This window comes from Rhinatrema bivittatum, chromosome 7 (assembly GCF_901001135.1).
Source record: "Rhinatrema bivittatum chromosome 7, aRhiBiv1.1, whole genome shotgun sequence".
In the NCBI taxonomy this organism is placed as follows: domain Eukaryota; kingdom Metazoa; phylum Chordata; class Amphibia; order Gymnophiona; family Rhinatrematidae; genus Rhinatrema; species Rhinatrema bivittatum.
The window spans coordinates 301,962,995-301,978,705 of NC_042621.1; the positions used below are offsets into that span (position 1 = coordinate 301,962,995).

The 15,711-nt window shown below is 46.6% G+C and overlaps 1 protein-coding gene across 1 annotated transcript in view; it reads left to right on the forward strand.

Annotated features, from left to right (window-relative positions):
* The first annotated feature begins 444 nt into the window (after positions 1-444).
* SLC18A2 (solute carrier family 18 member A2) overlaps positions 445-15,711 on the forward strand; it is a 90,613-nt gene continuing 75,346 nt past the window's right edge. The window contains exons 1-2 of the mRNA XM_029610488.1: positions 445-592; positions 4,335-4,689. Coding sequence (XP_029466348.1) covers positions 472-592; positions 4,335-4,689 — 476 coding nt within the window. The 5' untranslated portion in view covers positions 445-471. The remainder of the gene's footprint in view (positions 593-4,334; positions 4,690-15,711) is intronic.

Sequence of the window (15,711 nt, forward strand, 5' to 3'; positions counted from 1 at the left end):
TGTCACAGAAATAGTTCAAAGCGGATTCCAGATAAAACCATACAAAAATCAATAGCATTCAGTTCAATAATGCACGATCGGTAAATAAAGAGCGCGGCTGGAAGAAACATCTTCACTCCAGCTCTAATGCAAACATAACCCCTGAAAAATGTACTGAATCATTGCTTAGAAACCGTGAGAAGTAAATAGATTACTGCTTCATCTGGAAGAAACACAACCACTGTCCGACTCGAGACGGATAAGCAGAGGCAGCCAGCGAGCCCAACGTTAGTCACAGGACACCCAGTGGCTGTGAGCAAGATCATGAACGGGGAGCAGCGGCGCAAGGGGAGCGACTCCGGATCGCAGCTGGGAGGAGGCCCCGCCCCCCGGGGGAGGGAGGAGCGGCGGGGGCGGGGCCCGTGGGCCGCGCTGGGCTGCTCCCCTTCGCCTGCCTCCCGCAGAGCCGCTCTCCCTCCCCGCGCCGGAGCCATGCCTCTGCCGGAGCTCGGCCTGCTGCGCTGGCTCCGGGAGGGCCGCCAGTCCCGGCGCTTCATCCTGCTCATCGTCTTCATCGCCCTGCTCCTGGACAACATGCTGCTCACCGTGGTAGGTGAGTGCCCGGGCCAGGGAGGGAGAGTAATCCCCCCCCCCCAGCTTCACTCCTTTCTGCGCGGCTCCGATTTGAACCCGGATCCCTTCCTCAGCCCGCGGGGCTCCCCAGCGTGCAATCGGAGCCGCTGCGGCCATTAATGCAACTCCCGGGGGTATGGGGGAAATAGCACTTCGCGGCATGTGCCTCCCCCGAAGAGCTTACCGTGGGAAGGGCCAGCAGGCAGGCAGCCCGTCTCGCTCGCCCACGCTGGCCTGTGGCCAGGGCTGAGCTCTTCCTCGCCTCCGGTCTGGCGGATTTCGTTTCTGCAGCTTTCTCATCCCCGGGGCGGTGGGACGCAGCTGCACTCCCAGTACCCTCCCTCCCTGCCTGCATCGCTTTATCGCTGTGAACCAGCCCATAAGATACATAAAATCTTTATTCTTCTTGGGGGCCAGAGCAGATGTGTGCAGCTGGCTAGCGGCAAACTTGAAGGGCTAGGACGGGTCCCTTCCTCGGGCGCTGTGCTGCGCTGATGGATTGCATGAGATCTCTGGGCTTATTTTTAAAGCTGAGAAATCCCATGCAATTCAACGCCTGATTTATCAAGGGTGGAGTGAGCGGCTGAGTGCGCACTGCCTCTGTGCTCTGCTTGCTCGGGGTCTCCTCCTGCTTTCCAGAGAATGCAAGTTATTTCCCTGCCGAAATGGAAAGCCCCTGTACCGCCCCCCCCCCCCCCCCCGGTGAAAGGCGCTCCTGCTGCCCCTCACCCTGTTCTTCCTGGGAATCTTCAGGGAACGGAGGCCGGGACGCCGAGCTCCTCTTTCCAAAGGATGCTCAAAGTCACCTATTGCAATCAGTCCCTACCCCAAAGAGCTTACCATCTAGACCGGGTACCTGAAGCAACAGGACAGAAAGTGACTTCTCCCACGTCACAAGGATAGTCGGGGAGAGAGAATGGGAGTTGACCCCTGGTTTCCCTTGTTCGCAGCCCACACTCCACCTTAAACTGAAGCGGCTCAGACTCGCTCATTCCTATCCTTCTCTCCATCTCGTAGGAGCAGTGGTTTTTTATCCACTTCAGGGCTCCATATAAGCTGTAGGGAAAAGTCCTGTAGCCTTTAGCAGCAAGCTTTCAAGTTTCATTTTTTCATTTTCCAGTGGGAAATGCATAAACTTTTAAGAAAAATAAGCCAGATTTTGCTCTCTTCTGTTTTTTAAAATTGCACAAACAAAACAAACTTGTGACCTTTTCTGAAACCTTTTTTTTGGAATGCATTCGTTTTAAGGAGCCACCTTGTGACTCGTATTTTGCTGAAGCAAATATTTTCAGGGCACTTGCAGAATTAGCATTTTTGGAAAAGACGGAGCAGGTTGGCAGGCGCAGAAACAAACAGAGGCTTTTCCCCCATGTGAGATGCATGTTTTCCCAGCCTGAGGTGAGATGGGCACAGGCAGAAGGAAACACAGCACTCCCCGATCCCCCATCCCCAGATGCGCCTGTGAGGTGCCCTCTGGTCAAGGCACACAGACAAGACAAATAAGGTTTCAGTCCAAATTAAAGAAATGACTGGGGAGAAGCCGGGCTTAAGTATTAGAAGCAAGGAACAGATTGAATCTATGGGAAGTCAAGAAAAACAGGACGTGGATGGGCGACTGTGGGGCAAGTACGATGAAAATTCAAACGAGCGCCACACTGGCCGCCTTTTAAACAAAGCGACAAGTAAAACCATTCCCCCCCCCCCCCCCCCCCATTACTGCTTCAGGGATCTTGAAATTCTCTGCATACGTTTGTGCGACGGCCAGGTTTAGTTCACTTGAACGTGTGGCAGCCAAGTAAATAAGGTGACACCTTTTTACCAGACTTAAAATTCTCTAAAATACTAATAAAACATTTTGCTTGCACACAAGCAGCTCCTCTAAGCCACAGCCACCAGGGAAAGAGGAAAGGAACTGCCCCGAAACCCTAAGCAAACACTTTTTTTTTTTTTTTTTTTTTTTTTAAAGATGCATAAAACCCAATTCCCGAATCCTTCCAGAAAGGGCATATTTGCTCTCGGAGAAGGTGCCGGAAAGGTCTCGCCTCACCGGGATTGGTTTCAGCAGGGCTGGCACCGTCATCGTGGAACTGTGTGAGTTTTCTTCCTGTTTTGGGAGAGCGGGTCCCAAGTTTCCAGCCTCAGTTAAAACTTCAGGAGGATATTTTTTTCCCCAAGAATTTGGGGTAAACCTTTAGACCCGGTAAATCTTCAGAGCCGTGTATTTTTCGAGGGGGGGAAAGAGGTTCTTCTTAGCTACCCTTATAGCTTCCACCCCTGCTGACGCAGGTAACTGGGGGGTCCCTCACTGCTGACAGCCGTGGGACTGCTCCCCCTCCGTCGTGGGTCGTCGCCTTATTTGGCTGCAGCCATCCCTCCCTGCCCAGGGTCTGAAAGCACCACCGCGGCACCAGGCTGGAGCGGGGAGGGGTGGGGGTCAAACCCGACTCTCTCCTGAGCCTCAGCCTTTCATTCTCTCCCCTTTCATCTGCCTTTGAGAAGGAATACATTATCGATAAATTGTACGAGCAGATCATGAATGCAGGAAGACCAAAGCCACCTCATTCTTCTAAAGTCCTATTCATACCCCCTTCCATCTTTTTTGCTTTACACGAGAATGTTTTAATATACATAAAATGAATGTAATTATCTAAATGCTCTTTCACTGCCTTCTATCGTCTCTGAAAATGTTTACTTCAAGGGTGGCATCTTTCGGTTTCCCGCACGCCTCGCTGTAATACGGGGCTTGGAAGGGTACTGGCCATGTCATGCAAATTGTCGGTAGCCGGCATTGAATCTCTCGGGAGCATCCAGGAGTTGTTCACGTTGGGACTTCCCTGTCTCGTATGCTTAATAGGTGGATTTTTTTTTCACCACCTCGCTGGGTGCCACTCTCTACCGATTGCTGGCCTAGGTATGAGATGGCTCTCCGTGATCTGCAGGCACGTAAGAGCGAGCCAGGTAAGCTGACTGGAGAAGACGTATTGCCGTCAATTCATATTGACCCAAAGGTCAATATGAATTGACCTTTGGGTCTCAGGGGGGTTCTTACGCAGTTTGAGTCCTTCACTTAACGTTCGCCTCAACGGGTTTTCAGAGCAAAAACAGAATCCTCTTAGCACAGGTGCTTCCCATCCTGGCCACTGGTAGCCCATCTGAAGGACACTGGGGCCCGCGGCAAACAGGAAGTCACTTATCCCTAAGTGCCCGATCCAGAGGGACTGCTCCTACTCCAAGATAAAATCTTCGTTTTTTTAAAAATTAGACCTTTACCATAAGATCAGAAACATCGACTGCTCCTACCAGTTAAGTTACTGGAAAAGGGGCTTTGTGGGAAATGAATGCACTGTTTTTCAGCGAGACGGAATGAACCCGAACATTTAGATAATTACATTACACCTAGGGTCACCATATGACACCGGGGGCCAGCTGATCCAGTCCCGATTGTATCCCCAGCACGTGTGTGCAATTGTGCTTCAGGTTTCAGTGAGAACAGAGAGGCTGAGGTGAACTCAGAACTGGTTCAGCCCATTGCTTAGGACCTCATCACTCTGCTATCTTTTAATGTGCTGCATCGTGCAATGTAATGCGTGAGCTGCTCTTCCAGTTCCTAGGGAAAATGATCCAGTTGCGTCCTGCCACACAGTAGAAAGCTTGTGAATTTACGATACTGCCAAGGTATCCACCCCCAGCTCCTTACCTGTCTGCTCTGTTTGCTTTTCCAGTACCCATAATTCCCAGTTACCTGTACGGCATCCAGCACCAGGAAAACACAACTGAGCTCCAGACTTCTGGGCCGGATGCGAGGACAACGACGACCACCAACACCTTCCAAAGCATTTTCTCATTTTTTGACAACAGCATCCTGGTTGCTGGGAATATCACAGAAGGGATACAACCAGGAGATCTCTATCAGACCTCAACAGAGCCAGTGGTGGTTAATATAACTACCGGGCCATCTGATTGCCCCAAGAAAGACACAGAGCTGCTGAACGAGAATGTCCAAGTTGGCTTACTGTTTGCTTCAAAGGCTACAGTCCAGTTAATCACCAACCCCTTTATTGGACCAATGACTAACAGGTAAGTTGAATCTCTTCCATCTTCACTTCACCCTAATGCTTTCCATTTACCACGACGATAATGTAATGCACAGTCATTATGTGCACAAAGTGTAGCAGAGAAGCCCAGAGGTTACAGGATCCATCTGATCCCAAGCACACAGGGTGACACTGGCTTCTCGAGAGACCCAGCAGGGAACAGTGCAAGTGGGATTGGAAATGGATGTCCAGGTTTGGCAGGTCTGGGCTACATCACTAAGTGGCAGTCTGTGAAATATCAGGTATCCCTGGCCCTCATAGTTCCAGACAGCACCGCTCTGGCCCAATCTTGACATTCAGGGTCAGAACTGAGTGTGTGCAGCAGAGACCCTCTGCCTCCAGAAGAAAACACACGTACATTGAAGTAAGATAATGCTCAGCCTTCTTCAGTGGTTGCATGCAAGGACCTTTTACTCTAGAAACCAGGCTAGAAAATATTCAGACATTACAGAAAGGGGAACAAGTTTCTGTACATAGGGATTGTGATGGTGTGACCAGGCACCAAGGCAGGGAAGATTGCTTGACTAATACAGGTTACAGGTCCCTCCCTTTCCCATACAGGGCCAGGTGACACAGCCAGGGAATGTTAACTCCTTGCTGTTTGGTTTAGAGGATGACCTTTTGATATTGGTCCTCCAACACTCCTCACTCGCTGAACAGTCAACCCTCAAGATCCATCCCGTCGGGGACACGACTACAGTGGTCTGTGGTGGAAGCCCTATAACCCTACATACTGTGTCCTCAAGGAGTGCGTCCTTTCTTTCTCGTTCTGCTCTCCTCCATTCCCTGATCTCACATCTGGAGAATCTTTCAACATCTTCCCAGGCTGAAGGTTCCTCAGCATCATCAGACTATCCAAAGTCTTCTCCTTCACCCGACCAGTTGCTCTGCATTCTTATCTGGGTCACGTTAGCAGCAATACCCTGCGGCTTCTCCCTGGCCAGTGGAGCTATCCGATTGCTTCACCTTGGTGCTTGTTGTTTGTGATGCTCATGGCCACTGTTTGCTTAGGATTTGTTGGCGTCATGACCTCTGGCGAGGCTGCCTCAAGGCACGGGTTCTCAACCCAGGCCTCGGGACGAAGCTTGCCCGTCAGGGTTTCAGGGCATCCACAATGAATATAATTGAGATAGATTTGCATACAACGGAGGCCGTGTATTCAAATTTACCTGATGCATATTCATTATGGGTATCCTGGAAACCGGACTCGCTAGGTGTGTCCCAAAGACTGGGTTGAGAAGCAATGCCTCGAGGTATGCACCCCGGATTACTGTCGCCTTTCTCTGGCCTGGAAAACAGGACTCTGTATCCCCAGCCCCAATACCATGCTCTCGGGTGGCTCTGCTTGCCAACTTGGACCGCTTTCCACTTCGGCACTGATGTAGGCCTTACAGCCGAATACCCTCATGTGACTCCTGTGAAGGGTTCCTGCCATGACTCGTTTCATGTGGCGTCACCTTATTTGCTCTTTTTGGTGGCAGGTTCTGCAGATAATTCACAGTGGTCGGTGCCTTTCCCCAGACCTTGCCGGGAAGGCTGGCCCCCGGCAGAGCACGCGCCTTCACATCCCCATCCGTTCTACCTCTCTGATCGGGAGTGTCAGACACTTTGCCCTTCTTGCTTGAGTAACTTTGCTCGCTTGGCTCTCCTGCATTGTTCCAATGGATGCTGAAACTCCTTGCTCATCACTGCCTCCTACTCCTTGACTTTCTGCACTGTTTCACTTTTGTGTCTGAAGAGGTAACTTTTTGGGTGCCAGGAGTAATCATCTTGTGTTTCCAAAGGGCTTGATGTCTTCTTTGCTCCACTTGATTAGCTCCGGTGACTCCCTTGGGCAGCGATGCGTGAGTGGCTCTGCTTTCCGGACAGCACATGCATCTTGGCTTCTCTGTGCATGGGGTTATTTTAAATCCACCATCCTCTCTTTGTTCAGCACCCGCGCCGAGTGTGCACGCAGTTCTAGTGAGGGCGCACAGGCTGGTTGTTTTAGCTTCCTCGTCTGTGTAAGCCGTTATCTGCAATCTCCTGTGCCAGGATAGCTGCCCCCTATTTAATCATGAAGATATTCTTTTGAAAGTGTGCAGAGTTCCCTTTGCTTGTCAAGCATTTCCCTGAAAGCAGACTTCCCTACAGATCTAATAAGAGCGCCGGAGGCAACTGAGCCACCCAGCAATGAAGCCAAACAAACCGACAGGTGGAGGAAAACAAAGATGCGACATTATTGTGTTGGGTACCATAAATGTGCTTAGTAACATCTGATGGCCGGGTGCAGGACCACCACCGAGTGCTGCTCGTGCAGCTGGAGCCACTTGGGCCAAAGACAGGGAAGGAGGCTGCAGCACAGCTGTAACCGCTGCGGAGGAGGGCTGTGCAGGTCCCCAGGGAGGAAGGCACTGGCGGTACCGAGCCACGGGTTCTGTGGGGCTGCCAGGGACAGCCGGGTAAGGACGGTGGCCCCTGGAGCTCCCAGCTCCCCACTGCCATCTCTTCAGAGCCGTGGGGAGAGGGCAGGGACATTTGTCCAAAATGGATGCAGGCTTTGGAGGCGCAGATTGCAGAATCTTCCTTATTATTATAATCCAAATACCGAGTCCGAGAGTCTCTCCATGCATTAGGGTCTCCACAGGGAGAGGGGAGAGAGAGGAAGGGAAAGGGATGAGTGCATGGGAGGTGTGAGGGGGTGCACTGCACACACTCAAATGCCCCACTCTCCCCGCCCCCTACTTCCATAGGTAGGTACACATTGTGGAAGGGGGACGGCGACAGACAAGGTCGCTGGGGGCATAACAAGGTTGCCAACTTTGGAGATATCTAGAATATTACTCTTGGCACTGTCTGCCCCGTCTCCCCCCCTTCTCCAGCATTTCACATCCCTCTCTCATACCCTTCTCAGCCAGCTCCTCTGAAAGGATCCCTCCCCCCTCCCCCGTCTCGCTGGGATTTGAAACGCTCGACGTGTCCCTTCTCTTGAGAACCCCCCCCCTGTTTTAAATCTTCTCCCGTGCAGCTCAGTCTCTCCGCAGTTTGCAGCACAGCATTAATGTGCTCACTTTTTCAGTCTTAGCCTGTACATAAGAGGTTTTAAGACCACAGAAATAGTTTCTTGTTTAAAGGACATCTTTCGGGAATCTCTTCAGTGATTCCCCACTTGTGGTTCTCTCCCTGCCCATGTGCACCAGCTCACTGCCTTCTGCAAGAAGACAAATCACAGCCTTCGCCTGTAAATTGCTCTCATCCCAGTCCTCTCCTTGAAAATCACATCCCATAATTGATCTGTCTGGTAATTGTTTGCATTTAGTTTGAGGTCTATGTTGGAAGCCATGTTTCTGAGTTAGTTAATTTTCTTTTTTTTCTACTCTCGGTTTTTGCGTGGTCAAGCTAGCAGCGTGCCTGCTTCACCTGGGAGCTGCACACAGTATGCAAGGTGTGGCTTTGCTTTACCATGAATCAGTACAGAGCCATTCGGACTTTCCCAGTTTTGTTCTCTATTCCTTTCTGAATAATTCCCTACATTCTGTTTGCTTTCTTGGCTGCTGCTCCACCCTGAGCTGAGGATTTCAATGTGCTTTTCTGGGTGATGGCGCCTAATATGGAATCCAGCATTGTGTATACATAGTTGGATTGTTTTTCCCTATGTGCATCACTTTTTACATTAAATTTCCTCTGCCATTTAAAAGTCCAGTTCTCCGGTCCTGAAGGTCCTCATGCTTTAACTGCTTCGAATAATGTTGTGTCATCTGCGGATTTGACCACCTATTCCTAGCTCATTTATGAATGCATCAATCAACACAGGTCTCACTACAGATCCCTGGGGTGCTCCACTATTCACTTCTCTCCGTTTGAAAAGCTGATCATTTACACCGACTCTCTGTTTCCTCTCTCGCCAGATAGCAGTTCACAATAGGACATTTCCTCCTATGGCATGATTTCTGCAATTTCCTGAAGAGGCTCTCCTGTGGGACTTTATCAAATGCTTTCTGAAAAGCCAGGAATATCTTATCAGCTGGCTCCCCCCCCCTATCCTCATGTTTATTCAAACAGATTGGTAAGGCATCAGCTGGCTCACCCCGTATCCTCATGTTTATTCAAACAGATTGGTAAGGCATCAGCTGGCTCACCCCGTATCCTCATGTTTATTCAAACAGATTGATAAGGTATCAGCTGGCTCACCCCGTATCCTCAGGTATATTCAAACAGATTGATAAGGTATCAGCTGGCTCACCCCGTATCCTCAGGTTTATTCAAACAGATTGATAAGGCATCAGCTGGCTCACCCCCCCCCCCCTCATGTTTATTCAAACAGATTGATAAGGCATTGGCTGGCTCACCCTTATCCTCATGTTTATTCAAACTGATTGATAAGGCATCGGCTGGCTCACCCCGTATCCTCATGTTTATTCAAACTGATTGATAAGGCATCGGCTGGCTCACCCCGTATTCTCATGTTTATTCAAACTGATAAGGCATGACTTTGCTTTGCTAAATCCAGGTTGACCTTCTGGTCTTAAGTCAGAAGCCTCACCTTTCAAAGGTGACTATTCCCTCAGATATTACAGATTACCCTATTCCATGGGCGGGGCAGGTGCTTTTGTCACATTTATTGAAGATACAGCTGAGCGAAATGTTTCTTCTTTCGTCGTCTTGGCGTCAGAGTTGGTTTCTAGGTGCTCTGGTGGGGATGCTTGGAGCCGGCGATCAAGATGACCATGACACCTAAAGTGGATTATCTGTTAGGCAGGCTTTCCTTGTCTCTGGAGCATGGTATTTATAAAATGCTGGAATCAGCATTTTGTTTGGAAAAATAAATTCTCCGAGAATTGCTCTCCATAAATTGAAACTTCCTAAGGACATGGAGGGAGGTAAATTTTCCTTGACTTCCAGATACGTCCTGCTGCATTCTTATTGCGACAAGGAAGCTGAAAGATTCCGGAGGCTGGTGCTGTGGAAGGTTCAAGGTGATTGCCTCTTGAGAGAGCTTTGGTTAACCCGATTCCTCTGTATTTATTGCCTGGGATATCTCTGAGCACTCACTTAAGGGGGTCTTCAGTGTTCAATGCTACGTTCCAAGCTTACCGCCATCTTGAAAAAAAAGTTAGGGATCTCATGGGCATCTTTGAATAAAATGCCTGTTTGGTTAACCCCACTTTTTAAAATAAATAAGACGACGTTGAACTGGGGGGTGTGGCAGGAACATGGGATGTGGCCCTTGGGGTAATTACTTTCTCAGGGGTAAGCGAAATCTTTTGCTGCCGTTCAACAGGAGTTTGATGTTCCTGCCCACCGATATTTTAGATGGTTACAGTTCAGGCATTGCATCCTATTAAATGGGATGGCCTTTCCAGTTTATCGGATAAGTTAAAACTGGAGCAACTTTGTGAACTGATCTGGGCCTCTACAAAACCAGTGGTGGATTTCTATAACATGATGAAGTTACCTCCTTTAAAGGCTGAATGGGCACAGAGAAAGTCTGGGAAAAGGAGGACTGCTTGTTTGCCTTGGATGGAAGGCCATGGGTTGCTCTTTGGGGAGAATCTCCTTTCTACCTCGATTACAGAGTCCATAATTTTTATAGCGGTTTGGACCCAGGTCAAGGTGGGAAAATTTACTGAGGGGGGGTAATGCAACTGTTTATCCTGTAAGAGGTTGAAGGTACCTTTTCCCTTATATTATGTTATTGTGGGAATCTATTTACTTATTGGTTGCTGGTTTGGGATCGAATTTGTTGCAATCTCAATTTGCATAAAGTATTGTCCCTTTGAAATGCTGTGTTTGAAATGCTTGGCTTTGCCATGATAGGATTGTAAGCTTTATGCTTTCTATTGCTTTGTATCTGGTTCTTACATACTGGAAAAACAACACTTTTTTTCTTTATTTTCATATATAGTGGAATGCACTTTTGCTCTTTCACAAATATAAACTGGCAAGTGCAGAACACACACAATGGTGTCTTGTTTCAGAAGGAATTTGACAAAGATCCTTATGAGAGGCTTCTACGAAAACTAAAAAGTCATGGGATAGGTGGCGATGTCCTTTCGTGGATTACAAACTGGTTAAAAGACAGGAAACAGAGTAGGATTAAATGGACAATTTTCTCAGTGGATAAGGGTAAACAGTGGAGTGCCTCAGGGAGCTGTACTTAGACCGGTGCTTTTCAATATATTTATAAATGATCTGGAAAGAAATACGACGAGTGAGGTTATCACATTTGCAGATGATACAAAATTATTCAGAGTGGTTAAATCACGTATAAGGCACTTATATTCGCTAGCCCTGATTACTGCAACTCACTGTTTCTGGGATTACCGTATTCAACTATAAGACCACTCCAAATCTTACAGAGCTCTGCCGCCAGAATACTTACTGGAAAAAATAAGAGAGATCACATCACTCAAACGCTTGCCGAACTACACTGGCTGCCAATTGAACAAAGGGTACAGTATAAAGCACGCTGCACGATTCACAAACTAATTAATGAAGAAAAAGTAGATTGGTTAAACACAGCGATATGATTACAAGTCCCTCAGAGAAATCTTAGATCAGCCAATAAAGCCCTCCTAACCATCCCTTCAGTCAGGACAGCCAGACTGATCCAAGTTAGAGAGCGAGCCCTATCATTAGCTGGACCAATGTTATGGAACACAATACCACTGGAAACTAGATTACAGAGAGATCTAAAACTATGCAAAAAAGATTCAAAAAAGCTTTTTACAGTGAAAACGGAGAATAAGAAGTATGAAGTAGCAGGCAAAAGAACATCAACACACAGCACAGAGTCACCAAGATGCGTTTTCGCATATTTTATTATTTTCTCTCATATTTTAATTTCAATACTTGATAGAGGCAGTATAAAGTATAACTCTTATATGGTTACCCTGATAATCACATGCATGGACAAGTACCATGTCACCTTCCACTTAGTTTGTATTATTGAAACATGTAACCGAAATTATTGGCACTTTGTAAGATAGTATTACCCTAGCTGAACATTAATTATATGTGCCTTTTTGTAAACAGTTGTGATGGTGCACGTCCAAACAACGGTATAGAAAAAGTTTTAAATAAATAAAATAAATTGCAGAAGGACCTTTCGAGACTGGAAAATTGGGCATCGAAATGGCAGATAAAATTTAACTATTCTGAATAATTTGGTATCATCCGCAAATCTGATAACCTACTCGTCGTATTGCTTTCCAGATCATGTGTGTGTATATGTATGTATATATATATATATATATATATTGAAAAGCACTGGTCCAAGTACAAATCCCTGAGGCACTCCACTGTTTACCCTTTTCCACTGAGAAAATTGACCATTTAATCCTACTCTCTGTTTCCTGTCTTTTAACCAGTTTGTAATCCACGAAAGGACATCGCCTCCTATCCCATGACTTTTTAGTTTTCGTAGAAGCCTCTCATGAGGGACTTTGTCAAGCACCTTCTGAAAATCCAAATACACTACATCTACCGGTTCACCTTTATCCACATGTTTATTAACCCCTTCAAAAAATGAAGCAGATTTGTTAGGCAAGACTTTCCTTCGGTAAATTCATGTTGACTGTGTTCCATTAAACCATGTCTTTCTATATGCTCTACGATTTTGATCTTGAGAATAGTTTCCATATTTTTCCCGGCACTGAAGTCAGCTCACTGGTCTATAGTTACCCAGATCACCCCTGGTGCCTTTTTTAAATATTGGGGTTACATTGGCCACCCTCCAGTCTTCAGGTACAATGGATGATTTTAATGATAGGTTACAAATTTTAACTAATAGATCAGAAATTTCATTTTTGAGTACCTTCAGTACCCTAGGATGCATACCATCCGGTCCAGGTGATTTGCCATTCTTTAGTTTGTCAATCTGGCCTACTACATCTTCTAGGTTCACAGTGATTTTGTTCAGTTCGTCTGACTCATCACCCCTGAAAACCATCTCAGGAACTGGTATCTCCCCAACATCCTCATTAGTAAACACGGAAGCAAAGAATTCATTTAGTCTTTCTGCAATGGCCTTATCTTCCCTAAGAGCCCCTTTAACCCCTTGGTCATCTAATGGTCCAACCGACTCCCTCACAGGTTTCTTGTTCGGATATATTTTAAAAAGTTTTTATTATGAGTTTTTGCCTCTATGGCCAACTTCATTTCAAATTCTCTCTTCGCCTGTCTTATCAATGTTTTACACTTACCTTGGCAATGCTTATGTTTTATCATATTTTCTTCAGATGGATCCTTCTTCCAATTTTTGAAGGATTTTTTTTTGGCTAAAATTGCCTCTTTCACCTCACCTTTTAACCATGATGGTAATCGTTTTGCCTTCCTTCCACCTTTCTTAATGCGTGGAATACATAAGGACTGCGCCTCTAGGATTGTATTTTTAAACAATGTCCATGCCTGTTGAACACTTTTAACCTTTGCAGCTGCACCTTTCAGTTTTTTTCTAACAATTTTCCTCATTTTATCAAAGTTTCCCTTTTGAAAGTTTAGTGTTAGAGCTGCAGATTTACTTATTGTCCTTCTTCCAGTTAGTTTAAATTGGATCGTTATGATCACTGTTGCCAAGTGGCCCCACCACCATTACCTCTCTCACCAAATCCTGCGATCCACTAACAATTAAATCTAAAATAGCTCCCTCTCTTGTTGGTTCCTGAATCAATTGCTCCATGAAGCAGTCATTTATTACATCCAGGAACTTTGTCTCTAGCAAGTCCTGATGTTATATTTTCCCAGTCAATATTGGGGTAATTGAAATCTCCCATTATTATTGCACTGCCAAATTGGTTAGCTTCCCTGATTTCTCTTAGCATTTCATCATCTGTCTGACCATTTTGTCCAGGTGGACGGTAGTATACTCCAATCACTATACTCTTACCCAGCACACATGGGATTTCTACCCATATAGATTCTATTTATTTTATTTATTTTTTATATACCGATGTTCCTGTATAATATACATATCACACCGGTTTACAGGGAACTAAAACTGTCGCCTCGGGGGCGGAATACATTGAAACCTAATAACAAAAAATAACGGACTCTATACCTTCCCGGACATAAAGTGCCACACCCCCACCAAGTTGATCCTCTCTATCATTGCGATATAATTTGTACCCTGATATAGCACTGTCCCATTGGTTATCCTCCTTCCACCAAGTCTCTGTGATGCCAATTATGTCAATCTCATCATTTGCTACTATACACTAACTCTCCCATCTTACTTCTTAGACTTCTGGCATTGGCATACAGACATTTCAAAGTGTGTGTTTTGTTTGTATCAACAACCTGCTTTTCAGTTGTTTGGGATAATTCGGAAATCATTAGCTTTGGTGATTTTTTACATATAGGCTCATGGACTGTTTGCTTTTATTGGAACCTCTCTGTTGGGATGCCCTAACTCTCCTGTTTCATGATCGGCTTTCCCCCTTGTTCTAGTTTAAAAGCTGCTCTATCTCCTTTTTGAAAGCTAGTACCAACAGCTTGGTTCCACTCTAGTTAAGGTGGAGCCCATCCTTTCGGAAAAGTCTCCCCTTTCCCCAAAATTTTCCCCAGTTCCTTACAAAGCTGAATACCTCTTCCCTGCACCATCGTCTCATCCACGCATTGAAACTCTGGAGCTCTGCCTGCCTCTGGGGACCTGCACGTGGAACAGGAAGCATTTCAGAGAATGCCACCCTGGAGGTTCTGGATTTCAGCTTCCTACCTAAAATCCTAAATTTGGCTTCCAGAATCTCTCCAACATTTTCCTATGTCATTGGTGCCCACATGTACCACGACAGCCGGCTCCTCCCCAGCACAGTCTATAATCCTATCTAGGTGATGCGTGAGGTCTGCCACTTTCGCACCAGGCAGGCAAGTCACCCGGTGGTCCTCACGTCCACCAGCCGCCCTGCTATCTACATTTCTAATAATCAAATCACCAACTTTGATGGCCGGCCTAACCCTTCCCTCCTGGGCAGTAGTCCTGGGAGACTTGTCCTCAGTGTGAGAGGACAATAAATCACCTGGAGAGCAGGTCCTTGCTACAGGATCACTTCCTGCTATACCAGGTGATGTTCTCCTACTGGGAGACCTTTCTGATCCAAGGCAGATTGGATTTGGGGCTTGGCTACTATGTCCCTGAAGGTCTCATCAATGTACCTCTCTGTCTGCCTCAGCTCCTCCAAGTCTGCTACTCTAGCCTCCAGAGATCGGACTCATTCCCTGAGAGCCAAGAGCTCTTTGCACCGAGTGCACACATACAATCTCTCACCGGCGGGTAAAAAAATCATACGTGTGACACTCGATGCAAAAGACTGGAAAGCCCCCCTCTTGCTGCTGGACTGCTGCCTTCATCTTAGTTTTATTGAGTTCCTAGTTAAGTTTAGGAGACTAAGGGAGTTGGAATGAGAGTACTTTAAATTTACAGGTGAATTTACTAATTAATCAGCTAGTGTCCTACAAGGGGATGATTAAGCTTTCAATAAGGGCTGGTACAATAGTATGATTTAGATAAGACACTGATTTTCAATGAGAAAGTGTCTCATGCCTAAAAATCAAGGGTTGAGTGGGTGGGAAAGACAGACACTATAATTAACTATCTCTGGCTTGCTTGTTACCTCAGAGACACACACAAACTCTAAAGAAATATCCCTTAATTTCACCTTTCACCAAACTTTTATAAGCCCAAACATTTCCGAAAGCTATACTTACCAATCCTCTTTAACCACCGCTAAAATAATCTTCACTCAGTTAATGGAAGAGTTTGAGATTTGCGCACCGTTAGGCGCACGCTTCTGGTCCTCCTCTGACTGCAAAGGGGGCGGGGCCTCTGGAATTCAATCCCTGGATCGCTTGCGGTGACCTCTGGACTCCTCTCCCGGGGGATGCTGGGAGCAGTATGCAGATGAGCCTTCCGGCCCTCCTCTTTTAAGTTCCTCTTCTTAATCATTCCTGTGTTAGCTCTTGTTTGCAGGAGTAACTGTGTATTTCCCGTTCTATTTCTGTTTTAGCCCATTGTTTTTCTTTGTTTGCT